Here is a 27028-nt window from a genome sequence, read left to right as displayed (position 1 = left end):
AATGACAGCTATCAACCAGTCTCAGACCTAGGTCATTGTTTGCCAACTAAACACCGAAGCTGTATGTACTTTGTGAAGTGTCAACCCGCGCCTACCCAGGCAAACACGAAGTCGTTCCGTGTCTAGTTACGGGGCTCGGGCGTGCATTCGACAACCCGGCGAAAACGTACGTCGAGTTTATATAAGCATTCAGGCCATAACCAGACTCACTACCCAACTAGATGGTGCTTGTCCTATGCCCAAGCGGCCGCCGTACTTGAGAACGGATAACAGCCTCAAACCAACAAAACTGCCAAAAAGACATACAACACCAGGCATTCGCCGGTCGTCACCGACCCGACTACTACTCCGGCTCTCATCGGCTTGTCTCTGGGAGAGCGGACGGGATCCCGAATTTTCCGATGGATATGGTCGTATGTGACGTTGTCGTGGCAGGCGACAGATTATGAACGAACGTTGGCAGACCCAGTGGCTGGCGTTGGGCTTGTGCGGAAAGCCAATTGCCAAAGTTTGGTTCGACAGATCCGAGATATGCAAAGGTGATATTGCGATCCATACTGGGCATTCACCACGTGAGATGTAATGAGAAAGCGATGGCAAGATCATGGTACGTATGATAAGAAAAACCACACCGCCATGGAGGAATCAATGTCACAGGCCCGTTGATTGCTGTGCCGCACGCCAGCTGCCGCTTCTGGTATATGCTCCCCATTTACCAGGGTTTCGTCGCAGATACGTGTAGAATCCGGAAGTGGGCAAACATGGATAATTCGTCTCCAGCCGAGAAGAGGGGTAGGGCGACGTTAATCAATACCCAAGATCTCCCAGGTCGAAATCACGGCCTTGCAACATTTGATTTCCTCCTGCCCTCGATCGCACATACACGTACGTATATTGTCACAAGCGAGATCGGTGTCGAGCGACCCTTGTGTTCACTTTGCCGACAAGTTTTTAATCGGGGCTACATTCACTCGCCTGGGAAGAAAAATGTCCGACAACAACAGCCCCACTGCCGCCGCACCCACGGGAACTGAGCGACCCCAGGAGCCCGGTCAGGGAGCTGCCGCCGAGACGACCGCGGCCGGTGCGAATGAGGGCGATGTCGCTGCGGCGGCCGCAATTGCGGCTGACGAGGTGAGATGTTCCTGAATCTGTCGTGACGTGCGAACACTCTGACACGTTCGCTGTAGGATGCGGACGACAACGTATCACTGAATGGTGTGAGTGGCCAAGAAATCCGGTCCACAGAGGACAGTTCTTTTGCGAGCAGATGTTGATATCGTGGCTTCCAGGGCAGTGTCGCGCCCTCTACCTCAACCGTTGCAGAATCGATATTTGAGTCCAGGCTGGAGAATGGAAGAACTTACCACAAATACAAAGACGGGAGTATGCGCATGTCCGGGCCCTATTAGATCGAGCAACGACTGATTAAAGCAGAGTACTGGGCACCTAATGATGACACAGAGCTGGACAGACTCGGTATGCTTTCTTGGTGGGGTATCAAAATCATCGCTTACAAGACGGTAGACGTTGTACACAATCTCTATCTCCTGACTTTCGACTACGCCCTGGGAACTGCACCGCCCAATGACGAGAACTCAAAGGTCGGGCGTGTCTTGGATGCCGGCACCGGCACTGGCATATGGGCGATCGAATTCGGGGAGGGCCACACCGATGCTGAGGTGAATGAATCCCACCGCACCTCCGATACAAACAACACTAATAATCTGAAATAGGTCATTGGCGTTGACTTGTCTCCTTCTCAGCCCCAATTGTAAGAAGCCCAAAAGGTTCTCCTGCGACCAGCTTGCTGATTGCGGCTTTAGTGTCCCCTCTAATGTTCGTTTCGAGATCGACGACATCGAGGAGCCGTGGACTTTCAATGAGCCCTTCGACTATATCCACAGCCGGATGATGAAGGGTAGCATTCGTGATTGGAAAAAGTTCATCCAGAGTTGCTTCGAGTAAGTTTCCTCGGGTTTGATGCTTCTACTGGCCACTAAGCGCTCTGCTATCAGTAATCTCACTCCCGGAGGATATCTTGAGCTGAACGATATCGACTTCTTCCCGAAAACGGACGATGACACCATCCCGAAGGACAGCAAACTTATGAGGGCTTTCTCTCTCTGCTTTGAGGCGCTAGAAAAGCTCGGGTCTCCATTTGAAGAGGTCAACCATTTTGAGAGCATGCTCACAGAGATCGGGTTCGAAGACGTTAACGTGAAACGTTTTAAGTGGCCCACGAACCCTTGGCCCCAAGACAAGAAGTACAAGAAACTAGGAGAATGGAACAACGAGAATCTTTCGCCTAATCTGGATGGACTTCTCATGGCTCCATTGACGCGAGCTTTGGATATGTCCAAAGCAGAGGTTCACGTAATTGCGATGGAGGCTCGGAAAGAGCTCAACAACCCAAGTATTCACGCTTATTTCAATGGGTAAGACTCCCTCAGGCCCCTGGGCCCCCCTGCCGTGAAAGCTTTTCTGACATTGCTAGCTGGTCGATCTACGGACGGAAGCCATTGAGAACCGGGGACAGCCAACCCCCGGCTGCATGAATGGATGCGTTTATGTCGAGGATATGAGGCCATTGGGTCTTCCACTTGACCAGTATCATTTTGGGTAGTAACAAGTAATACACGGTGATTTGGCTTTGGAAAGTGGCATTGCTATATTAAGCATCAAGATAGGCCTCGCGTCTGAAGGTCCTGCGACAAGACCGCGTGTGACTTACATGAGGACTGTCCAAACTGGCACGCACCCACCATGAGACCTTTCGAATACGCGAACGTTGAACGAAGACGATCTTTGAAAGCCTCGGTACCTAGGTGAGGCATTTCTTCGAAGGAATGCCAAAAGCCAAAAGGCTGACCCATTCGGGCAGGTCATACTGAGTGCTCACCGCACCTCCGCCCGGGCATACAAACGGCTGTGTTCCGGCGGAGGAGGTACCCACTCTTTACCAGCCGTTCCGACAACTCGGCTCCAGTCCCCCAAAGGTCCCCCTCACAACTCTGTTCCCACTTCTCATCAGCCAACGAATCGTTTTTCAACCAACTCAAATTCAGGCGAGTTCTCGACCGCCTTCCCATCAGTTCCGAACACAGCCCCATTCCCGGGTGCGCGGAAAACGACCAGACGACTAGGACCACGGAGTCAGCAGCAGCAGAAGAAGCGCCATTTGATTTCTTTGGTTTAATCCACCCGCAGGTACACTCACTCACGCTCGCATCGCGCGGCCGACTCTACCAGCCATGCCTCCCACGAAGCTGCCGGAATCCGGCAACCCGCTGTAAGTTGTTCAACCGCCCTCTCTCTTTCTTTTGGTGTTGCCCCCCGCAAGATTTTGACTTGCGCCTCCCCTTGGCTGCATTGAGCTCCGCCGCACACCTGCCTTATCTCACTCTTGCTCCCACTCCCACCACCACTTCCACAACCGGGGACCGCTCATCCAGCGCAAGCATGGGCTGCAGGTATCGCGGTGGCTGAGCTCCACGCGTACAACGTACCCCAACCTCCAAAGGCGGGGAAGCGAAAAAGAAGGGTCTTGAGTTTACACCGACCTTGCCCATTATTGTCGCGCGCCCACGCCTCGGCAGTACCAAGAGACTAACACATCGCGTCAACAGGGTGTTTTTTGATATCACGCTTGGCGGTATGTGAAGGCCTTTCCTTATTGGGGACCACCAGCTCGGCGGTGCGGGGACGCGAAGGAGGGGAAACGGGCTCGGCGCCGGATGGACTGGCGAACCCGTCCGCCAGACACCATGTCGTGGAAGTCGTGAAGTCATGAAGCCATTCGCACATCTCGGGCACGTGGGCAACCCGCCGAGACGGACGGCCTGGGCTCGAAGGTTCTGTGCTGCATGCACTACCCGCTGCCACCGATCAGGCGGTTCGACAGGGGAGGTTCCTTCTTATCTTGACTGCTGTCATCGCCGACGAGATCGTGGCGTTGACATTCTCAGCCCCGGCTTGGCTCTTTTTGACTTTCCAGTCTCCGGCGCCCGCTCCTCATTTCTTCCCTCCCGACCCCAGTCATCCCGAGCCTGCGGGCCCACGTTTCCCGGCGGTGTTCGCTGACGTTTGTGCTGCGTAGGTGAGCCCTTGGGCCGCATCACGTTCGAGCTCTTCAACGATGTCGTGCCAAAGACGGCTGAGAACTTCCGCCAGTTCTGCACCGGCGAGTCCAAGAACGCCCAGGGCCGGCCGCAGGGCTACAAGGGCTCCAAGTTCCACCGTATAGTCAGTTACTCCCTGCACTCGTTCATGTCGAAACAGAAGTGCGATGAAGTTTGGAAACACAAAAGTGCTAACAGGTTCATGACGTGTAGATCCAGGGATTCATGTGCCAGGGCGGCGATTTCCTGAACGGCGACGGAACGGGGAGCACATGCATCTACGGCACGACCAAGTTCGCCGACGAGAACTTCAACCTGAAGCACGACCAGCCCGGTCTGCTTTCCATGGCGGTAAGTTCTCATCTTTCTTTCATCCACTCAACTTTTCCTGATTTACGCCCCTTCCAATCTGTCTCAGCCTGGGTGATTCGCGGCGACGGCCTCTCGCGACCAAGTTTCACTAACACCGAAATCCAGAACGCTGGCCCCAACACCAACGGCTCCCAATTCTTTATCACCACGGTCCCGACGCCATTCCTCGACAACAAGCACGTCGTCTTCGGCAAGGTCGTCGACGGCATGGATGTCGTCAAGATGATGGAAGCCACCAAGACGGGCTACCGCGGCAAGGACCAGCCCAACCAGGATGTGGTCATCGCCCAGTGCGGTGAGATGTAAGCGTCGTAGAGATCGAACGGGTGCTGCGAAAGTCGAGGCGTTCTGCGTGCGGGCTGTCAGGGGGGAGGAAGCAATCGAATGGAGTCACATGTTTCCCAGGGATATGCCTAATCCCATCATCCCGGCTTAGTGGGAGCCCAAGGCTGGTTTCAGATCTATTGGAGCTTTTCTAGACCTCCCACCATGTGTATTTCTGGACTGGAATTACTAAAACAGCCGCGGTAGTCGTCTGATGACAAAACATGATAATCGTGTTCGCGCCGTTGCCGATGTGATGGTTCTCTCGGTCCTGGAGCTGCGACCTCAGGCAGGCCTGGATAGCATCCAAGTTCCCATGGAGCAAGAATATGCTTCCGTGTTTAAGTCGTCGTCTTCGTCATCCAGGAGTGACAAGCGATTAGCGCTTGCCTATCCGTCCAAGTACGTGATGTTGCATGAGACAACATTGAAGTGACTCGACGAGCTCAAGCCATGACCATCGGCCAACCATCCAAGCAATCGAATCCCTATGAGAGAGTATTGTCATCTAAACCTTGATCCATCTCGCATTGATGTCAGCTTTGAGTCATCCCATCTCCATGGATCCAACTCCTGGGTTTATTCAGGTGTGGGCTTGGAAAGCAAACAGCTAGCTTGGAGCATGTCAAAGAGGTCAAGGTCAAGCTCACTTGAACTTCCTGGACACTCACATTACTGCGCATTTCCTCTCAAGGTCCAGGAGGGCGATGATTGAGTCACGGCACGTCATCACTGATATGTTAGTTACGATAACCTTGGCGTGTCACGAGGCAACAAAGAAGTGATTGTACTTGATTCCATTTGACTACCTACTGGAGCATCTAGCCCAGTGTACTGGCTTCCATCCATGAGTCCCCCGTTCATCCGAAGCCGTCCTCCAAGTTTCATCCCACGTCCCTTAAGCGTCGCGTCGAGCCACACAACCTAGAAGGGGGACACCCAAATCTGGAAAGGATCTAGAAAACAAGAAAAGATGAGGCCTCGTGGGAGACCCATATGACCAGAAACATGATAGAATCCTCGAAGAGAGACCTGAAAAGTAAAGAAAAAAAGGAAAGAGAGAGGTGGTATCATCCGAAAAGGTCAATCCCCCCTCAACGCCCCAGCACATGCCAGTACCGTTTGTATGCCCCTCCAATTGTGATGAAAAAACCTGAACCCTTTTCCGTCCCCACCCCATTCCACCTGGGGTGTATCCTGTAAAATTCAAATGCCCTTCATACTCCGTTGACCTCATGACTGTTGTCCAATTCCGTAACCGTGAATCCGGAGAGGGGGGTTGAAAGAGAAACAATGCCCTGTATCCTTTGTATGTACTGTTTGGCCGATGAAAAATGAAAGAATGCCCAAAAGTGGTATTGCGGCAAGGGTGTCGTGGAATACGTGGGGTCATAAGCGTCAATGAGTCGTGATAACGAGAAAGGAAAGAAAAGAAACCGGTCAAACCAGGACCGCAATGTGAGAAGAGAAACATTCAAGCAGGGAAGTCGTTGCTGTGAGTGAAGTCTGTTGGTGAGACTGCTGAAAGGATGGTGTGTCCCCTCCTCAAGCAAGTAACCTCCGTAGCTTAGATGCGAGGGTTGAAGTTCCAGGAGTCCTTGCCGCGGACGTGGCGACCCTTGAGGAAGGGAGTAGGGCTGACCGAAGCGGGAGCAGCGCCGTCGACGAACTTGGCAGGGTTGGCAGGGTTCTGCGAAGGAGTCGGGGTCGCCTGAGGAGCGATGGTGACAGTGAGCATCGAGTACAGAGTCACAGGAGCGGCCGTGACGGTGACGGTGCGGACCTTGTCTCCAGTGGGCGTGGGGGTAGGAGTAGGAGTGGTCGGGGCAGAGGAGGTGACAACCTTCTCAGAGCCGTTACCAGGAATGGTCGAGTTGCTGGGGATATCGTCGCCCTTGACGTCAACCTGGAACTGGTTCTGGATCTGATCCTTGACGGCGATGGCGTTGTAGTTGGGCTTCTCAGGGAAGTTGAAGGCGGCCAGGGCGTTAGCTTGCTGCTTGTTGGAGGTAGAGGCAGAGGCAGCGTTGGCGCCCTTGACGAGGGCCTCTCCCTGGACCTTGATGGTGGAGCAGCTAGAGTAGATCTCAGCGGTCGTGACATCATCAGAGGTGACGGCGCGCTTGTCGCCCTTGAAGCCGGAGGGGAAGTCGGCGAACTGGCCATTCTTGGAGTTGGCGACGGCGGAGGCCTTCAGCGTAGGCCAAGACCAGACCCAGTAGAGAGTGTACTCGGAGTTCTGGGCAACATCCTCGGGGAGCTGGACGGCCGACTGGCACCAGATATCGGCTCCCATGGGCTGGGCAGCTTGGTGAGGGAACTTTGCCTGACGGTCGGTGGAGATGGACTCGCCGTTGACCTGGTAGCACTGGCCATCGTCGTAGTTGCGGGTAGCCAAGAGCTTGCCACGGGCATCACCACCCTTGCCATCAGCAGTCCACTGGCGATGAACGTCGAAGAGGGTATCGTTGGCTCTGGGGTTAGTGGTGCCATAGACGAAGACAGTACCGCGGTTCAGAGGCTTGTTGGGGGGGTTCTCAGGCTTGGTGACGTGACCGTTCTCCTGGTAGCGGAGGGAGACATAGTCGCCGGGAGCAGCGGTCAGGTGAGGAAACTGAGCGTTCTGGGTGCCCTGAAGGTTCTGCTTGCAAAGGTTGAAGCCCTCGTTGGGGATGCGGTTGGTGAAGGCCTCGTCGTTGAAGGAGGCATCACGGCCGTGCCAGCCGTTGGAGTAGCCAGCAGGGCCGACAAGAGTGCCATTGGCAGCGACACGGTTGAGCTGCTCAACCCAGGTGTGGGAGCTGGCAAGCTGAGGCGCGCCCAGCAGGCAGGCGACAACGAAAGCAAGAGTGTTACTGCGCGCCATTGTGGAATTCGTGATTTGTGTGTGAGAGTGGTGTGAGAAGGAAAGTGAGGGGATAAGGGTATTTGTGTTAATGCTGAGGATCAAAAGATGATTCTTGTGACGGGTCTGATTCGAGAAACGTGAATCAGGGAAGTGGTTTGTGAAGATCACAAAAAGTTGAGTGATGGGCTGGGAAAAAATAAATATTAGGGCTGGTTGTTGTGAACAACGGGAGGTAGGTGAACAAACCAAGAGAGGCAGGGTCTAGCGCGGGAAAGAGCGTCTGCTGGTCGAGTCTTCCAGAAGAATCGAAGTTGGGTTGGCTGATTTGTTTTTTTTCCCTGCAGGTTTTTTGAAAAGAAGATAAAACCTTTTCCAGAAGTTGTAAGGAAGAGGTCTAGGCCAGAAATACTGAGTTGAGGCGGCCGAGACTGAGAAGTGAACAGAGCAAGTCTGAGTGGAAGGTTGTGTGAGAGAAGGGTCGTGTGAGTGGTGGCCGAGGCGTAAATTTGTTGTTGTGATTAAGACGTCCGGCGCAGTCAGGTACCAGCTGAGTCAAGAACTGAAGAGGGCTACGAAAACAGGAAATGAGCGGCCGTCTTTGTGTACTACATGCGGTCGAGGCCAGCAGTCGATTCTATCTCTTTCTTTCGGTCGAAGTGGGGCGGCGGTAGAGGTGAATTCGAGCGTCGAGGTCAGGTGAGAGGTGAAAGGCGAGGTGAGCGAACAGTCGAGTTGATCCGAGGAAGGAACAATGGAGGGTTAAAGGCAGGAGGCCTGGCTTCCTCAAGCGCGTACGACAAAGAAGCGACGGAGATTAAGGTAGGGCGGTCTCGATAACAGGCCTCAAGGGAAAAGGGAAACAATGCGATTGTTTCTGCCTTGTTCGTCCCGAATTAGCGAGGCGGTGGCCAGCACAAGAAGAAAGAGGCGTTGATGGCGGGGGGGTGAGGAGGTGAGGTCAAGACCGTTTTGGGATGCGAGGCCCAGGTTGGGTTTAATATCACGAGCGTGTCACCACACCACACCACGCACCAGGCACCACACGACGAGCTGCCGCCTTACCCATGCCATCCCTACCGTCACTCATCTGCCTAGACTCATGGTTTTTTCTGCACTCTCCATCTCTCGGCCGCTGCAGGGTGGGCGAGCGAGCCATGATCGACGGAGAAGGGACCCGAACGACAGGCAAACACCCATGCGGCGCATCTTGGAAGTCGCGATCCAAAACGACAGCAGTGGAGGCACGCGGGCGGGATGGCACTCGGACAGGGGGATTCTGGCCAAAGAGCGTGCAAAAGCACTCGAATGCCGGGGGGCCGGCCATAGGGTCGGACGGGTCTCGTTATGGGACGAAGAGCCAGGGAAAAGAGCGCGTGTTTCTGATGGGGAGTCCTGGGCGCCAGTCGACGTCGTTGCGAACAAGAGCCCCGGGTTGGTGTTTGACAGGGAAGGGTTGAGGTTGAAGTGCGAGTCTTGGCACCGATGCTTTGCGAGTGCAGCTGCAGCAGCAACGACGTTGACTGACGGGAGATGGCCTGCGCTACACGCTTGTGTGGATGTGAGTGATGTGGATGGGTGGGTCGGGGTACCTGGCACTAGGCCCCAGTGGGGACGTTGGCTCGTAAGTACCGTTCTGCGCTGCTCTCCCGCCGCAAGGTACCGGTCCTCGTGGGGTTGCAGCGATCTTGACTCTTGGGTAGCCGCCACGCTTGCCTTGGAAACCAGGGGTCACCAGCGAACGCCGAAACATGTAGCCTCCCCGCACAAATTGTGTGGTTGTGGTACCTCGGTCGCGATGCTTCACAGCAAAATCTGGAACAAGGGGCTCGCGCTGCTCTGAGGATCGATGCACCTCATCCAGTCAACCAGGTCCATGCGGCCCCTGCCCGAATTAAGCGAGCTCCAGACGCAAGGGTCCGCTACCACCTCGACTGGCAGGCGCTGCCTGCACCTTGCGGCGCCTGCCAAAATTGGCATCCCAAGAAATGAAAGTCTGGACTCCTCAGTCAGTCAGTCACTCACTCGGGTTGAGATGCATCGCTGCAGGCCGCTCTTTCCCTGGGCAGCCACTCGACGCCATTCCCGCCCGCTTCTTCACCATTTTTCTTCTTCCCCTCGCTACCTGTTCTCAGCAACGTACCGTAATGGGTCCCCGAGCTCTTGACTCAGCCACCGCTTCTTCCCATCTTTGCCGCGCAGCCAGAGATCATGGGTCTGCCCGTGTGCTCGATTGGCTGCGGTTGGCGCACACTGCCGCCGGAAGTGACGGCGAGGTCTAAAACGGAATTTGAAAAAGAAAGGACCGAAATCTCTCTGCCAAGACCCGAACCCACAGGCTGTTTTCTCGTCGTCTCTTGTCTGGGCGACTAAAGTAGAGCGTCTCGTGCCGGCACTCCCAATGGCAATTGCCAAATGCCTTGTTTGAAGCCAAGAATACCAGTCTCTCTTGCCGCGGATGGAGTCGCGGATATACAAGAATTCAACCCACCTCGGAGCTTCGACCAACTCCAAATTCCCACCCATCATCCGTCACCATCCATGACCCGACCAACTCGACGAACGCTAGCGTCGCCGCATCCCAGCAACACCATCCCAGCAACATCTTGCTCACTCGATAACCTTACGTCTCCTATCTTGCGCGATTCTTCGCACCTTGGTCGTGTCAGATGGACCGAGGACGGCCACCAACGATTTCTGCTGTCAGTCGACTTCACATACTCTCTTGGTGCATGCTGCAAAAAGCTTGGGCCTGGATCTGTACGCTAACGTCAGACGGCGTCTAGAAGCAGAACACAAAGACGAGAAGGAGGAAAAAGAGACTTCAAGTCGACGCGAAACACGGGCCCACGGCCCCTACCTTAGCACCCAAACACCAAGCCAACGATACCCAGTCTTGTCTTGTCTGGAGATTGTCACCTTCGCCTCCGTGCTCAATGCTCTAGAACCCAAATCTTTCGCCCGCTCATTCTCAAACCCCCCAGTCTGCGATCCCTGGCGAGCGTCCATGATCTTCCTCCCCAACCCTCGAGGGAAGGAAAGTGCTCGTCTATCCTCGCTCTCGTGGGCCCCCGGCGGTGGTGGGAATTTTGCAAATCCTCCCACGTCTCATCGTCTGTGCGCATCCCCCGTTCACTGCAACCACTTGGACGTTGGGGCTATTCTTCGCCGGCTCCACAGCCACTAAAGCCCGCCCGCCGCCCGCTCCCCGGCGCGCCATCTCCGGATCACGGCTCCTTTCAAAATCGTGGCTGTGAGGCCTAGTCTTGACAGCGCTTGCCGTTGCCGCCGCAATCTCACCTCATGCCATCCATTGGACATCACAATCTCTTGGGAAAAGAAACATCGTCAACGGACCGTTGCGTGATATCTCTGCAAGCATGCCAAAAGGCTCACCGGCCCATATGGCCCCTATTTCGCCACCACCGTTCTCGCGATATCACACACCTCGGTCGCCAGTGTTCAGACATGCAGCGTTTCATCTCGCCTGCCGTCCATGTTGTTCAGACCACACACTCAACACACTGCACACGCACTCGCACTCCAGTCCGATGCCCCCTGTGTGTCCGTCCCAACCCCCAAGTCAGAAGGGCAAAAACCCTGCGAACATCTTTTCTGGTTTCCACTGATCATCTTTTCGCTTCCAAAGCACGTCGACTCCTCCTCCCCGCCCCGCCCACTTCTCGAGATGGTCCTTTCGCATGCTGCTGCAGTATCCACGCGTGCACACTCCGCATATTTCGTGCTTCGAGTGAAACATTCCCAACTCCACGAATCTCCGTCCCACCGTCCAACCGTCAGGGCGATTGATCCTCCTCCCAGGAGATCATTATCCACCGTCCCGCGACTAAACGCCGCGACGGCCCCCGGGCGGCAGCGCGTGAGTATTACGACTGTGGTCTCCAATTAGCGACAGCAAAGTAACGTGAGCGAAACGGAGGAACCACAGCTACGCAAAACGCAAAACATCAGGTCTTGGCAGCCCATCGAGGATCGTCTGATCTTTAAGCTTCCATCACCTCAAACGCTGATGAGGACAAGAAAAGAGAGACAGACAGAGAGAGATGACCCCACAGAAATTGTAATCCAATCCTCCCCGACTGACGACGACGATGGACCAGGGAACGTCCCTTTGGCTGAACCACGTTCTCTGCGTTTCATCTCATCACCTGCAGAAGCTCTCTGAACCACTCGCTCGTCCGGACAATAGGCATGACAGGAGAAACAAGACATTTGTCGGGCCAATGCAACTGCGAGGTAGAAACCGAGTCAATTCTTTTTTTGTTACCCGCTTGTTCTTGCGTGGTGGTGGTGTGTGTGGTGCGCAGCAAACACATGCCATAACTCTCTCTCTCTCTCTCTCTCTCTCTGTCTGCTTCTCTCCCACCTGCATTATGGTATCAAAGGGTTCTTCTTTTCTATACGTCAAAACACATTTCCGTCCCTTCCCAAGATACCTTTCTTGAGCGTTTCACACATGAGTCGGCCGTCAATCATCCCACCCCAATCAACCTTCCCAACCCCCTTTTCTGTTCTCCCATCCTTTGCGCCTCAGATAGCCCGCCGCGCAGTCCACACGCGCATGTTTCCCGAGGTGATGTTACATTCTCTGTCTGCCGCCGTCGGCCGACCATGAGATGTTTCAGTCCCAACTCCGATGTCCGTGACTACCCTCGTCCATGACGGCTGCCGGCGCTCGGTGATGCACCAGCTTCTGAATGGCGGTCGCGGGGAAGTTCTCCCGGCTCTCCATGTCCAGGCTGTTGGAGCGTGCCCTCTTCCTGCTGCCGGTGAGGGACTTGAGCGGGCTGATCGAGTCCAGGGAGGGCAGCCCATCCGCAGGTGACCATCCGGACCTGCCGTCCGTGCCGGCCACGGCAGCGACTGCCGAGACGGCCTGGGCCCACGGCTGCTGGTTCCAAGCCTGGTGTTGGTGGTGGTGATGGTGGTCTTTGCTGCTGTCTCCTGCCCACAGGTTGGAGTTGGCCGCCGTGGCGCGTTGGTTTTCGCTCTGCCACTGCTGCGTCTTTGCGTCCGATGCTGCTTCGTTCCATCCGTTCCACTGGGGCAGGCTGTGGAAGGAGGGCGCGGTGTCCCACTCGGAGATCCCCTCGCAGTCCGCGTCGTCGTACACGCCGACGCCCACGCCATTTGAAACCTGGATGCCCGCCGTCGCAGACAGGAACGGGTCGGCCGGAGTCGGCGCCATGTCGGTGACCAAGGTGCTCTGGCTGTCCATGGACGTCGTGCAAGACCCGGCCAGGAAGTCGAGTTGATGGTGCGACCCGCCAGCCAGCTCGTGGCTGCCGTCGTAGCTGCTTGCGTAAGACGAGTGGATGGATGCCGTCGGGGGAGGCGTGGCCAGTCCGTGGGAGAAGTTGTCCATGAGGCCGAGGGTGCCGGTTGATGCGAGGCTCGGCAGCTGGCCAGGCATGGTGACGGACTCCCAGGCAGAGCTCATGTTGTCGTTCATGACGGCGGCAAGGTGGTGCGAGTAAGGGGGTGTGGGGGCCATGAGCATGTCGCGGCTCGGAGCGGCGGCGGGGTTGACGCAGACGTTCTGTTGATGGGCTTGCGAGACTGGGTCGAGCGCCGTCAGGAAGCGCCAGGTCGTGCCGGGGGGGTTGAAGACCCGCTTGGGTCGGCCTCCTCCTCCGCGTCGAGAGGAACCAGTGTGCTCGTCGCCTTCCTCGTCCGCCGGGCGCTTGCCCTTCTGCGCCGCTGGCTTTTCGAAGATGGGGTTCCACTTGTCGTCGAAAGCGTGGATGGTGCGGAACTTCCAGAGGATGATGCCGCGGCGAGTCCAGACACGACGGTCAGCGTTGTTGTCCGGTGGAGCAGACCAGAGCTCTTGGAACATGCCGACCTGCTGGATCAGCTCTGCCGTGGTGCGCTCTGCCTCGAGGGCGGCCTCTTCGGCGGCCTTGACCCTCTCGTCGTCATCCTCAATCTTGGTCTTGTTCTCGACCGGCTCGAGGTATCCGGCGCAGGTGCTGAGGATGCTCGCCCACTCGGCTGCGGGGAACGGGACTCGCACGTCTTGTCTGGGGCGGGAGCGGCAGTCGCAGTCGAACTTGTTGTCTTGGCATCCGGGCCTGTGTGTGTACTGCACACCGACCTCACTTGTCTGCTCGACCACGCAAGGCTCGTTCTCGCCACGGCGAAGTTCCTCCGGTCGTGCGAGCTTGGTGACGCACTTCCACCTATGGTTTTGGAGCGCAGGCTGAGAGATGCTAAGCTCAACGAAGCCGTTGAGCTCGGAGCCAGCGGGAAAGTTGCTGCGGGGATGGATCTCGAGAGTCACAGTCATCTCCAGTATGTCGAGCCATTTGTTGTCGGCGATGGCGTACTCGAGCGACTTGTGTAGAGGGGCGAACTTGGCTTCCCATTCCTGAGACAGCTCTGTCACCGCGGCAGATTCCTTCTGCGCAAGCTCGCGGTTGTACTCGTGCAGAAGAACGCTGCCGTTGAGGCCGCGAGACAGGCCGTCTTCCTTGTGCAGGTTCTTCTCCAAGTGGGGGTAGTACTCGTGGTCGAGGAGTTTGCCGTTCTGGTCGTAGGCGTCGCCGTTTTCCTCGATCCTCACGCCGGACGAGGCAACGAAGATCCAGGCCGTCTTGGGACGCATGACAACAAGAGAGTCCATGGCCAGAATCTGGGCAAAGTACTCGTAGTTGGGTCGGACGTCTGGGAGACGGCTCTCGGAAAGGGCAATCAGGACTGGGTTGTCTTTAAAGGAGGCCATTTCCAGGTTGTCCTTAAGACGGGCCTCGCTCTTGTCGGGATCCTTGACGAAAAAAAAGTGATCTACGTGATATGAGTTCGTGGTCGAGTTGGCCCAGTGAAATTGACTTACAGCATCTGTGCTTCTCAAACATCTTCTTTACAACTTGAATGTGGCTGGACACTTGCTTTCGTTTTCTCTCCTCGGCCTTCTGCCCGGGCTGCAAGCTGCAGCAGTAGGCAATCCAGAGGTACTCGCTGATCAGCATGTTGCGTCCAAATTGCTTTCCTTGCATGCTGTACTTCTTCCTTCCCATGTGGGGAATGATAAGGAGTGCTGGAAGCCTGGGTTAGAGATGCGTTGAGTTTTCCAGTGGAAGGAGACTTACAGTCAAGGAACGCATCCTCCAGTACACGAGGCCAAATTTGCTTTTCATTGGGGTCTTTCTGGTCCTGCTTGTCCCGGTAAGGGCGAAACTCAGGAGCATAGTAGATCGGGTTGATGTCGTGTCGCCCTCGTCTCGCAGCTAGGTGCAGAGCATCTGACCTCCGAAGGCTACCACTGCTCCGATAGCTTGCCCCAGCCTGCGAAGGTACGACAGGAGGAGTTGGGATGTTGGTAAGCCCCGGAGAGAAGAGGCCCAAAGGGCTGTTGCGGCACGATGAGGCCAGACTCCCCAAATGGGATCCAGTCTGGGCGTTGCCCGTCGACTCCCTCAGTGGTTGCCTGCCGGTTGGTGTGCATCGTCTGCTATCGTAGCTGTAGACAGGCGAAGGGGAGTAACGCTGGGACGGTAGCACGGGGCGCGGGTGCTCCATATTGAACCTCGTTACGCTTCTTCTTGCAGCGTAACGTTCGTTACTGGGTATGTCGATGACGGATTCCGGCGATGTGGTAAGGTTCGTTTCCGTTCTTTCTCAGTATCGTCCCCCACTGGAGTCTGGGGAACGGTATGCGTTGGCGAGGTCGACTGAAATGTAAACGGATTCCTTGAGAAGAACGGAACCCCTGAGAGAAAGAATGGAGGATGGGAGGCAAGAAAGAAAAGGAATGACTCTTCAGGAATTTCGCGGGGCTGGACAGGGTTTTGTTCGTGTTAAGAGAAGGGCAGGGACATGTGCAAGCTCGCTTTTTTGTGTCTTCGTCCAATTTCGCCCCGGGGCAAGATTCCTCGGGAAGCTATACAAAATACGGAAAAGAGTGGAATGGAGCGGAATGATGGGAAAGTGAGAGTGAGTATGGTGTTTTGCCGATAGGCGAAACGAAAGGAGTGTGAGGCTTTGAATTCCGCAGCTCTCAGCTGGTTGTTGTGATGGTTCCTGTGCTCTTGCTTTGTATGACCAGAGCCAGGGGTGAGCAGGCGTGGAAGAACGCTGGTCGACAGAAGAGACAGATAGGTGGTGCTTGAAAGGAATGGCACTGGCATGGGATGTACGTCAATATAAGTTCCTGAAGTCAGGTACACCCGCTCGAGGTCTGACAGAGGGGAGGCGAGGGAACGGGTGAGATCGTTGAAGGCCAGTACAAAACACACCCGCAGCTTGCCGAAAGAGAAGAAGGTCTGAGAGAGATTGTCACCGTTTTGGTCGAACACGCCGGGGTCCAGATCGATGTCAACACACCCCTCATTTTAGCCCTCTGCTTCATCGTCCTCCTCTTCCATTCCCCAAGCATGCCACGTCTGGGGCCTTGGGCCCAGCCCTGTTCCCTTCAGGGCAGAAAATAGAGCTTGTGGTCCACGGTCTCCCCACATGAACTGCCAGTGGTCGGAGGAGGGGGAGAGGAGATTCCACTTTTCCCGTACTTGAGAGGCCTGGATCAGCTGATAGAAGGGAGGTACCTCGTGGGGGAAACAGAGAGAAGTATGCACAGAATGACAGCGAACAGGTGAGGCGTTGAGGCGCAGAGGGTAAGCTATCCGCCAGTATGGTCGGAACGATGCTCCGGGGGAGCTGGATGCGAGGGGAAGGATAGAGGGCGGGGCTCATTTTGGTAAGAGGATGGAGCACAGGCAGGGCTGGAGACATGCCTGGTCGAGGAGAGAGAGCCAGGAGAGAAAGAATCCAATCAGGCAAGTTAGGGAGAAGGGTGCGAATAGCGTGGTGGTAGACTCGATTCAACACCGACTGACATGACTTGACAGCTTCATCGAGGTCGATGGGATAAGGCCGCTGGTTCCCTTCGCCCTGGGACGGACCCAAAAGTGTATGTGCATGTACGTACGTCGACTTCGACAAGGGTCACCCCACATGGAAAATCGTGAAGCTAGTTGAGCTGGAGGGGTGGCCGAATCGAGGCAATGGCATGCAAGGGGGTTGGTCGAGGAACGCTTGCTCATGGGGACAGATCAACTTGGGTCTTGAAGTGCGGTTTTTTAGATCTGCACGTACCGCCCACCCACCACCACCTGCACCGGTACGACTTGCCGGCCACATCTGTCTATCAGCCGTTGCCATTTTGGCTTAGAGAGAAGGTCATCCACAGAGGAAAGGCAAGACCACACGCATGGCTGGAAAGAGCGTGTGGCTGTTTCGTGGTGACCATGCCTGATGCTGAGTCCAGAACTCCCCGGATGCCTTGCGCGGGAACAGAGAGAGCAACAGAGAGAGGGCTGGAAAATCAGCACGTGTAAGTAAAAACAGATAGAGATAAAGGGCATAGCGCACCGGACTCTGGCATGCTGCCATGATTGGAAAGAGACAAGGCTCAAGAAAGGGGAGAGACGCATTCCTGCCAGCGGGGCAAAGGAGGTGAGGGTGGCCAGAGGTCGATGATTAGGAACCTAAAGATTTGGATAGCGTTTTGTTTTGTTTTGCCCCTTCATCATGCTCGCCAGTGTTGATGATCTTGATCATGACGGCGATGGGGAATGGCAATGAACCTCGCACTTGAAGCTATTGCCATTGCTATTTGGGTGCACGGAGGCAGCTAGGAGCATATTGAACAGTAAGCCGCCCTCTGCAACCCCACCGTTGGCCGCCTCCTTGGTTCCCGTCTCTGCATGATATGGGGAAGCCAATAGCGGGACGGATTATTTCTTGCAGGAGGGAGGTAAAATTGGTCAGAAGGGAATAAGGGCGAAAAGGGCAGGGCGGGGTGCGATCGGGCAGATCAAGTCTCGGAGCTAGGGATGACCAAGACAGACGTGCGTACAGAATCACAAATCTGGGTAGACACTGGACTTAAAGAAAATGTGTGACCTTCCAAGGGGCAAAAGCAAAACTTACGAACTTGGGTACAAAGGTACTCAGGTCCACTGCATGAAAACTTGGAATAACGCGACACATGATACCATCGATGAGCAGGCTGGCGAGAAGCGTTGTGTGCCGTAACAGAGGCACAGATGGACTCTCTTTTAGATTTATTTACTTCTCGAATCATTTCCCCTTTCACATATCCATCTCGTCGGCATTTTCGCCGATATTGACCTTCTTCCTGCCCTGGCCCATGAGCTGCGAAAGGGCGACCTTGCTGACCTGGCCACCGATCTTGCGCTGCATCTTGGCAATCTCCTCCTCGGCATCGACTGCCTCCGCCTCGGCGTAGTCGAGAACAAGCTTGCGGCCCAGCAAGTGGGTGTCTCGCAAAGCGTTGAGCGCGTTTTCCGCCTCCCGAGGGGTGACAAACTCTGCAAAAGCAAAACCTCTGGTTGAGTTGCCGAACTTCTTGGGCAGGCGGACAGCTCTGAGCTGGCCATAAGTGCTGAACAGCGTGCGAATGTCCTTTTTGGTTGCCTCGAAGGGCAAGTTTTTGATGACGATCTTGGTACGCTGGCCCGCCGCCTTGCGAGCCTTGTCTTCCCGGCGGCGCTCTTCCGCCGCATCCTGGCCCTTGTGGGAGGCCTTGACGGCGAGGGTGTGACCGTCGAGGACAAACCCATCCATTGACTTGAGAGCCGTTGAAGCCTGTTCCATTGTCTTGAAGACAACAAAGCCGAATCCCATACTGAGCACCTGTCCTGGCTTCTTGGGATCCATCTTTGTCTTCACCCTGGCGGACACAAACCCGTCCAACGGTTTAAACGTCTCGGCCAGCTTCTCTGTCGTGGTGGAAAAGTTGAGGTTTCTGACAAACAGCGACGTTGTCTGAATGTCTGCCTCGTCCTGCTCACCACGCTCCAGAAGCTCAGTAACGCTGAGCTTCTGCACGCCAACGGGCCGATCTTCCTTGCCCTGCATCATGTTTACTGAGGCATCATTCTTAAACAGGTCCTTAGGCCCCTTCTCCAAGAACAAGACGGTGTCCTTGATCCGCCTGTAAGCGAGCTTGGCAAACGCTGCTTTAGCATGTGCGGCCTGGGCGAACTCGACGATGGCAATGGTACCACTGGGGGGCATCAGTACTCTCAGGACAGTGCCGTGCTCCTCAAACATGATCCTCAGCTCCTCCATCGTCGTCCCGAAGGGGAAATTCTTGACCAGAATGGTCGTGTCGCCCCGCTTTTGTGACTTGAAGGCATCGAGATCTACGCCATTCGATGCAAAGTATGCCTTAGTTTCCTGGATGATCGACGTCTCGGCGATGGCCTGCTTGACACCGGCGTCCGCCGACGTGGGATCCAGCAGTTCTGATTTAGACACGCCCAGGCGGCTGGCGACCGAGGCGTTGACGGCGTCCTGGTTCATGTATAGTGAATTCCAGTTGAAGGAGCTAGACGCAGCCTCCGCCTTCTTTCGGATCAGGTTTTGCTGTTTCAAGGGCAGCTTGGAGATTGCAAACTCGTCCAGCCCTGTGTTGCGCTTTTCCGCAGCGGGCAAGATGTGTAGAAGTCGCCCTTGAAAAGTCTGACCATCCGAGGACTGGAATGCGGTGACAGCAGAGTCGGCATTCGTGAACTGGACCATGGCATAGCCCTTGCTTGTGCCAGTAGCAGTCACCGGCAGATGTACCTGTCCAGGAGATTAGCAATCGAGTCTTGTCATGAAATGTCCATGAAAAGCCGAGAAAGTAAATCATTTTTTCAGAAAATCAATGCATCTACTAAAATACTGATCCAAGGTTCGCATCAAACATCATTCGATGTCAGCTGTCCCTATCTGGATTCATCATATGATTGTTGGGCACAGTGGCGGTTCCAAATGTGAAAAAGTATTGCTGCTTACCTCTTGAAGGTCTCCGAATTGCTCGAAGTGCGCCCGCAGGTCCTCTTCGTTGACACTGTAGGCTAGGTTACGCGCAAAAAGTCTGGAGGTTCGCTTGATGGTGGCAAGGGTGTCATCCTCGTCTTCCGCAGCCTTCTTCTCAGAGGGGGCCGGGGCGTCGCCGGCTCCAGCTGGACTTTCTGTCTCGGCTTTCTCGGAGGGCTCCACGGGTTCCTCGTGGTTGACCGCGGATGCGCTTCCGATTGTCTCTTGATTGTCTCGTTGAGCTGAGGGCTGGGGTACCGGCTGGGGTACCTCGTCGTCATCCACGAGGTCCAAGAGACGGTTCGTCCTCGAACGGAGCCAATCATCGTCTGTAGTTGCCGCGTTGTTATTGACACCAGTAGCGGGGACAGCACCCTCCTCCTGAGTCGCGTCCGGCTCAGGGTCGGCGATAGAGGCAGCGTCCGGCATGGCCTCGTCCTTTTCAGGCAAAGGCTCCGCAGGGCGCTGGTCTCCCTTCTGTGCCTCCCTCATCTGCCGTTTCTCAGGCCGAGCCGGGATGGCCTCATATTCATCATCACTCTCGCCATCCTCAAGCAACTTCTTCTGCTCTTTAACAGCAGCAGGGGCCATCATGTCCACCATTTCATCGGCAGCAGACTTCTTCCCAGGCTGGAAGACTGACAAGTACTCGCGCAGCTTGGGGTTGGATTCATCAACCTCCTCGCGCTTGCGCTTCTTCTTCGAGCCATCATCCTGCTCGGCGCTGGGCGGTAGAGGGGCTGCTGAATCTGACGTCTTCGCCACAAATGACGGCCCGCCCACCCCCCTCGTCTTCTGAAGGGCGGGATCTGCAATCTAAAAGGGCAAGAACGTAAGCATATAGGGGTCATAGTATGTTTACCTGGAGACTTCTCCAACGTACCGGCCTTGCAAGTTCAACATTGATTCTCGACATTCGGACGTAAGACTTGTTGAAGTACTTGACCGCTTTGGCAGCAACATCCGGAGTCTTGTATCCAACATAGCCGATCCTCCTCTGTGGGATGACTTTGACGTCGGTCACTTCGCGACCACCAGCCGAGAAGTGCTTTCGAAACTCGGCATCGGTGATCTTGGGTGGCAGCCCTCTTACGAAGATGCGGGAGGTCTCCAATGCAGGAGTGGCAGCGTCAGTGCTAGCCATGATGTAAAAGAAAAGGGTATCTCAGAAACAAAGAACACGTTGACAAGAAAGATGAAGAGATATTATGAGCGTAGACTGCTCTGGGGTGTTGCTGCTATAAACCCAAGGCCATGCTGTCGAGAGTGTGAAGAAGAGTGTAGAAGGATTTGTTGACATCCAAAATGCGAACGGGACTTGTCTCGAAGTTTTTTTTCGTCCCCAGTTGCTCTTATCGCTATCGACATGTGACCTGCCCCGCAATGCCCACATAGACCGTGGCTGTCAACGGTTTAGCGCATGACTGAGGTGCCGGGAAGGACGCATGGCCCGTGCCCATGGCAACCCGACTCGACCAAATGGGACCCTTCCCGTCGCGGGCACTTTGTCAGGTTGGCCAAAACACGCGACGATACTTGCTTTTGACAACATTCAACAGAACCAATTCGCCGTATCAAGCCCGTCAGTGTAAGTGGGGTCTCTGTTACTGCTCCAGGCAACTGCTGACAGCTTCGTGAAGTCGACTTCTGATCTAGTGAGTACCTTGCCGACTGCATGGCGCAGCCATCGACGACGAACGAGAAAAGGGGCCCAGGCCCGACTACTCACGATGGACACTTCGTATCGATGCTGACAGCAGCATCGCAACCTTAGGAACCTCCTCAATCTCTCCGACTTCGAAATGGCCGATGCTAAGAGCACCTCGCCCGCTCCCCGGGAAAAGTTGGAAGGTGAGTCTGCCGATCCGGAGCGGTCTACGATGTTGGCTACGGGCCCGACGAGGCTGACATATGAGGAATCTAGCTCAGGTCAAGAGCGCTGATATGGTGAGGCTCACATACCGTTCAAGCGCCTCTGCATAACACTGACGCGGATGATTCTAGACCGAGGACATGCAGCAAGAGTGCATCGAAGTCGGTACGTAACGTCATCTCCGGAAGCCCCTCCTGGATCCCCGCTGCGGTACTGACCACCCCTCTATAGCCCAGGAGGCCATGGCCAAGTTCACCATTGAGAAGGTGCGCATCGTCAACTGGAGACGTTCAACCAGACAACTCTCTCAAGGCCTTGCATTGACACAAACTGCAGGATATTGCCCAGCACATCAAGCGCACTGTAAGTTCACATCGCCTTGCCACCGCGCGTCTTGCCTAAGCTAACCTGGGAATACGTATAGTTCGACGAGCGCAAGGGTCCTACATGGCACTGTATTGTCGGCCGCAACTTCGGTAGCTTTGTGACGCACGGTATGTTTACTTGCGCAAGCGAGGCTGGGAGAAGGAACCTCAACCACCCTGTTGGGCAGATCAAGACTTCCGGCATAACGGAAGATATTATGATGGCATATGCTGACCTTTCACTCAAATGCAGAGACTAAGCACTTCATCTACTTCTACCTCGGTCACTGCGCCATCCTCCTGTTCAAGACTCAATAAACGAAGCGAGACGAGCCGAACACCAACTGTTTAAATACGAGCCCCCTGAGACGATGCGTTGCAAATATAGTGTACAGGATGGGGGCCAGCTTTTTCCGACTACCGGCTTGATATGGGTTAATGGGACATGATATTTGTGCGAAGGCGCATATGTAGGTTGCTTGGCTGTCGGGAGAGACTCAAAAAGGGAGTTGAAATGCCGTCTGTCGAGCATCTCAACATCGCCATCTTTTCGGGAGGGCAAGGAAGCCCGTTTATCCACCGTCACAATACAGATGTTTATTGCGTATGCCCTGTCCTGACCAGCCGGTGAAAACACCTTGGCATGCACTTTGCGTGGATGCGAACTCGTCCAGTTGAGAAGCGGAGGGACGGACTGTCGTCACAACCCTTCCGGAGCAGGTGGAAACGGTAATGGACAACGAGAATTTGATGCTCAATGCAGACTCAGAGACCAATGTCGGCGCTGGCTTGCGAGCTTCGGTGTGTATGGCCAGCGGAAGCCCAAGCATTAAGAGGACTTGGATCTAGGAGAACTTCTTGTGGAAACCATCACGACGAGTTTCGACGCGTTATCAGAAGCGCACAGCCAACCACAGCCATCCGTGGTTAACGCCCATCGCAGACACAAGCCAATCACGACCACTGTCCTCGGCATCTCTATGGGCCATTAGGTATTGTCCAGAGCAAGGAAGGGCATCGCAGCCAATTCATCGTTTCAGATGAGCTCTACGTCGAATCGACCTAGCCACACCCATCATCCCTCTCACAGATCCGGCGCCGAAGCCGATACGACCGAGAGCAAAACAAAAAGGCATGTCCCTCCCACCCTCATTGTTACTCCGAAAGGGACCTGTCAATACATGCTTTGCTTCTAGGCAGGCAGGACCTGGATCGTCGAAAGAGGGTCATCCGCTGCGGGAACTCCAAACAGGTCCAAACCAACACAATTTAACCCTCACCAATAGCAGCACCAATGGTTCAGAATCCGACTTAATGCAGGCACGCGGGAGAGATTGAGAGGGAGGCAAAGAGAGAGATGGAGCAAAGCAGCCGAAACCGAGGCCTGTGCTTTGTGTGTGGTTTTTTCGTCTCAAGTTTTGCTCGCATCCTCTCTCCGCAGTTTGATCATCCTTCCCTCACCCTTGAATCATGTAAAATGACGACCCGATACGTTGGAAACCCGGTTTTCTTCGGCCGATAGAACCGTCTTTGTACTATTTAGTAGTAGAGCAGCGATCGACTAGAGAGAGTACGAAGACAGTGGTCGAGCGTGGACCATGAACCTATGGCGCCTGCTTCTGTGGCATATCGTCTTCACAGATGCATCATGATCCTGCGAGACGCGTGACTGTCGACCTTCTTTTTCTACTGCAGATGGACACTGACGGTCTCGGGCCCGCGGAACATGGTCCGAAAAGTAATTAGGAGCAGCGGGCGAAGCGCGGGAGGGCAGTTTGCGTCGCAGCACAGGTAGAGCTGATCAATCATCATCATGCTCCACCCCGGGTTGAATTGAGGTCGCATTGGAAGTGGCTTTGAGGAGAGAGAGAGGTTGTTGACTATTATTCAGGCACCCGGCATCAGCATCGTTCTTGTGAGGTAAGGTAGTCGCAGGTACCTCCGAGGTAAGGTACGTACTGGAGGACGGAGCACACGGGACAAGGGGGGGTCGGGTCGGCGGGGGTCTCCTCTGAAGAGTGGTGGATGATCTTGGCACTCGGGTGGCAGGTCTCGGAGGCCCGTCCATTTACTCGGCGGCTTCACTCACCTGACGCCAGAAGCGGCTGGCTGGCTGGCTGGACACCCATCTCCCGGGTATGTCCCTTCTTGTAGAGTCTGACTCTCAGCCGTCAACTACATGCTACACATTTCCTCCTGCATCCGCGTCCGGCGCCGAACTGTTCAAACTCTTGAGGCCCGGTCAAGCCTTAGAGAGGGATGCGCTAAGAAGCTAACATGGCGCTGCGCTCACGCACCAAATGCCCATAACCACGCTAACAATGTGACTATGAAGACGTTCCCGAGGAAAGAAGCAACCACGGAAGGGCTGCTGCTGCTCTACAATTCAGCCAGCGAGCGACCGCATGGCTGGCTGCTGCCGGATCGACATGACGGGGGGATGGGATGGGCAGCCAGCCAGCGAAATGCGACGGGAGTGGTTCGTCGAAAACGTGGTGGAGAGCGGCGGGCGGGATGTTTCTCCAAAATGATCTGCGACGCGTCGACGATGGGACTCGTTTCTCTAAAATGGTCCTCGGGGCCACTTTGGATGTCAAGGAGTTGTTTCTTCTTTTCCTTCCAGGAGTCGGCGAGTTTAATGACTTCCTAGTGCGATTGTCGCAGACATTGACGGGTGACGGCCCAGGAGGAGAGTGTTTTTGCCATCTCCCATTCGTGCCAAGGATGCTGCGAGAGGGGGGTCTTGACGACCTTCCGGATATTCTCTTCTTGCGGGCAAGTTAGCATCCCCATCGATAGGCCATACCATAAAGCGTTAACACTCGTGTGGTCTGAGGGTGGTGTTGGTGGTGTTGGTGGTGATGGTCGTATTTAGTGTAGTAGACGTTCTGCCCGTCTCTCGCCGTTGTGCCCCTCTCCACAAAACTCAAATGGGCCAGGCCGTACACTACTCACGAGGTACCCTCGTGGTGAGCTGGAAGGGGCAGGGCCAATGGCGCCTCCGGAGCATTCAATCCACCGCTTTATTTCTCCCGTGTCTTTTTTGTGCGGATACAGAAACGTCTGACGGACTGCCAATCTATTGACAACCTCGCTGCAGACTTTTTGATGTGCACGACTGGGCGGGGGAAGGGGCACCGAGCGACGCGGTGCGCTCCGTGAGGGTTCAGGGACAATCAATTCAGGGTCCGGTGCAGGGGATGATCTGGAGATCAGGGCCCGAATCGAGCACCGGGAACGGAGGGACGTCAAGCGAAAAGGATTAAGTGCGAATGATGCCCATCTCCCCCTCACCACCACCACCACCGCCGCCACCACGTTGCTTGCGTTGCGTATTACCCGGCAGTAGGCGGGCATGCTTGCTGCCTGGCGAATGGCGTTGAATCCCTCGAGTCCTTCATCAGAAAGGAGACCGTTCTCATTGGGTTCATAGGATGTGGTGGTGCTATACGGAGCGGAAGCAGCCCGGCTGGCTTTCGCGAGTCGGTTAATCCGCCTCCCTTCCCATCAAAAAGGTTCGATGCGCACGGAACAGTTGCCGGTCTTGCTTATCCGAACTCTGGGCCCCCGTCCTCATCTTGTCTCTGCTCTCGAGGAAGGCACTCAAGGTTTCTTCTCTGTGCTGCCCTCCAGCACCTTACGCTAGTTCCTGTATGTAGCCGTCGTGCCGTCCAGGTCGTCTACCATCTTCGGATGGAGTAACCCGTTCCAGCGGTTTGTCCTACCGGTCTGTCTTGCAATGTCTCATACACTCTGGCTCCGGCCGGCTTGACTCCAGGTCTTCCAGCTTGGAAAACGAAGTTGATTCCCTGGGACAACAGCCGGTTCGCAGCAGGGCGCACATCAGCGTTACTTGAGAGCACCATTCTTTCTTCCTCAATTCTGCTGCTCTGCGCAAGATAATTCCGGCTCTTTCCTGCAAGCCGAGGAGCAGCCGCCAATCGGAGGTTGGGGGTGGTGTCCTGCAACGCACGAGTCTATTGACCGTGCTACGGCATCTAGGCCCCAAGTCGGCAACGAGGCGGGGGAACGAGGCATGGATTTCGCGTGTACCTACACCCATTCGGTCGAGCCTGCATCCGCCATCTTGAGGCGGGAATGTCCTCTTGGTTTCTCCCACGCCAGTTGCAGGCTGCCAGAACGCAGCTAGAATCACAAGTCTCGCCCAAGTCCGGAGAGGAGAAGGAGGAGACGGGTACTGGGGTCGGGAGGACGGATGTACTGCGGTGCAGGGCGAAGGCTGCCTGACTTGCATCGAATCCACAGGTTTGGGAAGGAGGGGGCGCTCGACGGAGAAAATACCGATGTATATCTGCCCAGCACTGGCTTAGAGCCCACTGGAAGGCGGAAGAGATTCAACGCTGAAGCATGCGGTCGACCCGTGGCGCGCGAGTGAGACACTGCTCGATTCCGTCAAAAGGGGTCCAAGCCATTGCCATCGTCTTCCAAGCAACCACGCAACCTCACGGCGCCTCAGCTGGAGCCGACCGCATGCATCGGATGGAGTACCAGTCAGACTTCGTTGAAGATTTGATCCTTCAGTACAGGGTACTATGCACCCAGCCAAAGGTCGGAGGCAGAAACCATCGACATGTTTCTTTGGCCGGGGGGTCGGGGGTCGGTGCTATCTCGGGCCCCTAGTAAGCTGATGGCATGCAGCGAGCGGCTTTGTCAACAAAGTGTGACTGGGAGGGTTTGATGTGATTGTTCTGTGATATCTCGAAAGACGGCGCTTGACCCCACGCTGTTGCCGGCAAGCGTGGCTTGAGCAGCGTCTGGTCGTAGGCTCGTCGCGGGGGAGACACATTGGCCCTCATCAGAGCATATCGCGCATTCGCGTGTGTGGTCGGATCAGGTTGGCAGACGCTGGCTCAATGATTGCCTGTCGTGCCGTTGCCGGTGGGTTTCTGCTCTTGCTCCATCATCCGCCAGCCAGCAAGGGATCCGCAGGATATATTTGGGTGCAGAAGATCCCGACCCCTGTAATAGGCAAGATCAGAGAGAGCAACAGAGGCTCAGAGAGCCCAGCCAGCATCCGCCAACCGCCTGGGCGCGTTTCTGTTTTCCCGTTACAGGACATGGACAGGCGTGGCAACGGCCATCAATCGCCATGCCACAAGCTTGGGCGACAGCATCAAACGTGCAATTGACGGCAGATAGATTAAAACGTCTGAGGGACAGAATGCTGTCGGCGAATATCATAAATTGGATGTTTATGCTGGCGTCCTGGACGCTGCCCTTTTGGGCTGTTCCATCGACGTCTGAACTTTTACTGCGT

The 27028-nt window shown here is 55.4% G+C and overlaps 6 protein-coding genes across 6 annotated transcripts; 3 read left to right on the top strand and 3 right to left on the bottom strand.

The window, feature by feature from the left end:
• Window positions 1-987: 987 nt before the first annotated feature.
• Window positions 988-2558, top strand: GCG54_00000323 (putative methyltransferase tdiE; the record flags this gene model as incomplete). The annotated part of the gene is made up of 7 exons (XM_045400464.1): window positions 988-1101; window positions 1293-1386; window positions 1438-1682; window positions 1737-1774; window positions 1827-1964; window positions 2019-2438; window positions 2498-2558. 7 exons carry the CDS (start codon window positions 988-990, stop codon window positions 2556-2558), a joined length of 1110 nt encoding a protein of 369 aa, XP_045258050.1.
• A 967-nt stretch (window positions 2559-3525) lies between these two features.
• On the top strand, window positions 3526-4929 carry GCG54_00000322 (Peptidyl-prolyl cis-trans isomerase H; the record flags this gene model as incomplete). The annotated part of the gene is made up of 5 exons (XM_045400463.1): window positions 3526-3655; window positions 4100-4245; window positions 4335-4472; window positions 4599-4795; window positions 4860-4929. Coding segments are annotated over 5 exons (681 nt in total), but the record flags the coding sequence as incomplete, so codon positions are not given.
• Window positions 4930-6384: 1455 nt separating this feature from the next.
• GCG54_00000321 (uncharacterized protein) lies at window positions 6385-7683 on the bottom strand (the record flags this gene model as incomplete). Its single annotated transcript, XM_045400462.1, has 1 exon — window positions 6385-7683. The coding sequence occupies one exon, from the start codon at window positions 7681-7683 to the stop codon at window positions 6385-6387; it is 1299 nt and encodes a 432-aa protein (XP_045258048.1).
• Window positions 7684-12304: 4621 nt separating this feature from the next.
• GCG54_00000320 (Conidiophore development regulator abaA) lies at window positions 12305-15204 on the bottom strand (the record flags this gene model as incomplete). The annotated part of the gene is made up of 3 exons (XM_045400461.1): window positions 12305-14469; window positions 14519-14722; window positions 14775-15204. The coding sequence occupies 3 exons, from the start codon at window positions 15202-15204 to the stop codon at window positions 12305-12307; spliced, it is 2799 nt and encodes a 932-aa protein (XP_045258047.1).
• Window positions 15205-17775: 2571 nt separating this feature from the next.
• Window positions 17776-20656, bottom strand: GCG54_00000319 (Multiple RNA-binding domain-containing protein 1; the record flags this gene model as incomplete). The annotated part of the gene is made up of 3 exons (XM_045400460.1): window positions 17776-19275; window positions 19489-20328; window positions 20396-20656. The coding sequence occupies 3 exons, from the start codon at window positions 20654-20656 to the stop codon at window positions 17776-17778; spliced, it is 2601 nt and encodes an 866-aa protein (XP_045258046.1).
• Window positions 20657-21314: 658 nt separating this feature from the next.
• GCG54_00000318 (Dynein light chain cytoplasmic) lies at window positions 21315-22068 on the top strand (the record flags this gene model as incomplete). The annotated part of the gene is made up of 7 exons (XM_045400459.1): window positions 21315-21363; window positions 21437-21459; window positions 21517-21550; window positions 21617-21651; window positions 21722-21748; window positions 21810-21879; window positions 22004-22068. The coding sequence occupies 7 exons, from the start codon at window positions 21315-21317 to the stop codon at window positions 22066-22068; spliced, it is 303 nt and encodes a 100-aa protein (XP_045258045.1).
• Window positions 22069-27028: the final 4960 nt, after the last annotated feature.

The sequence above is a fragment of the Colletotrichum gloeosporioides genome (genome assembly GCF_011800055.1).
Source record: "Colletotrichum gloeosporioides strain Lc1 chromosome Unknown consensus_90, whole genome shotgun sequence".
Taxonomy (NCBI): Eukaryota; Fungi; Ascomycota; class Sordariomycetes; order Glomerellales; family Glomerellaceae; genus Colletotrichum; species Colletotrichum gloeosporioides.
Note: the sequence above shows the minus strand (reverse complement) of the source record. Positions and strands in the feature narration are given on the sequence as shown.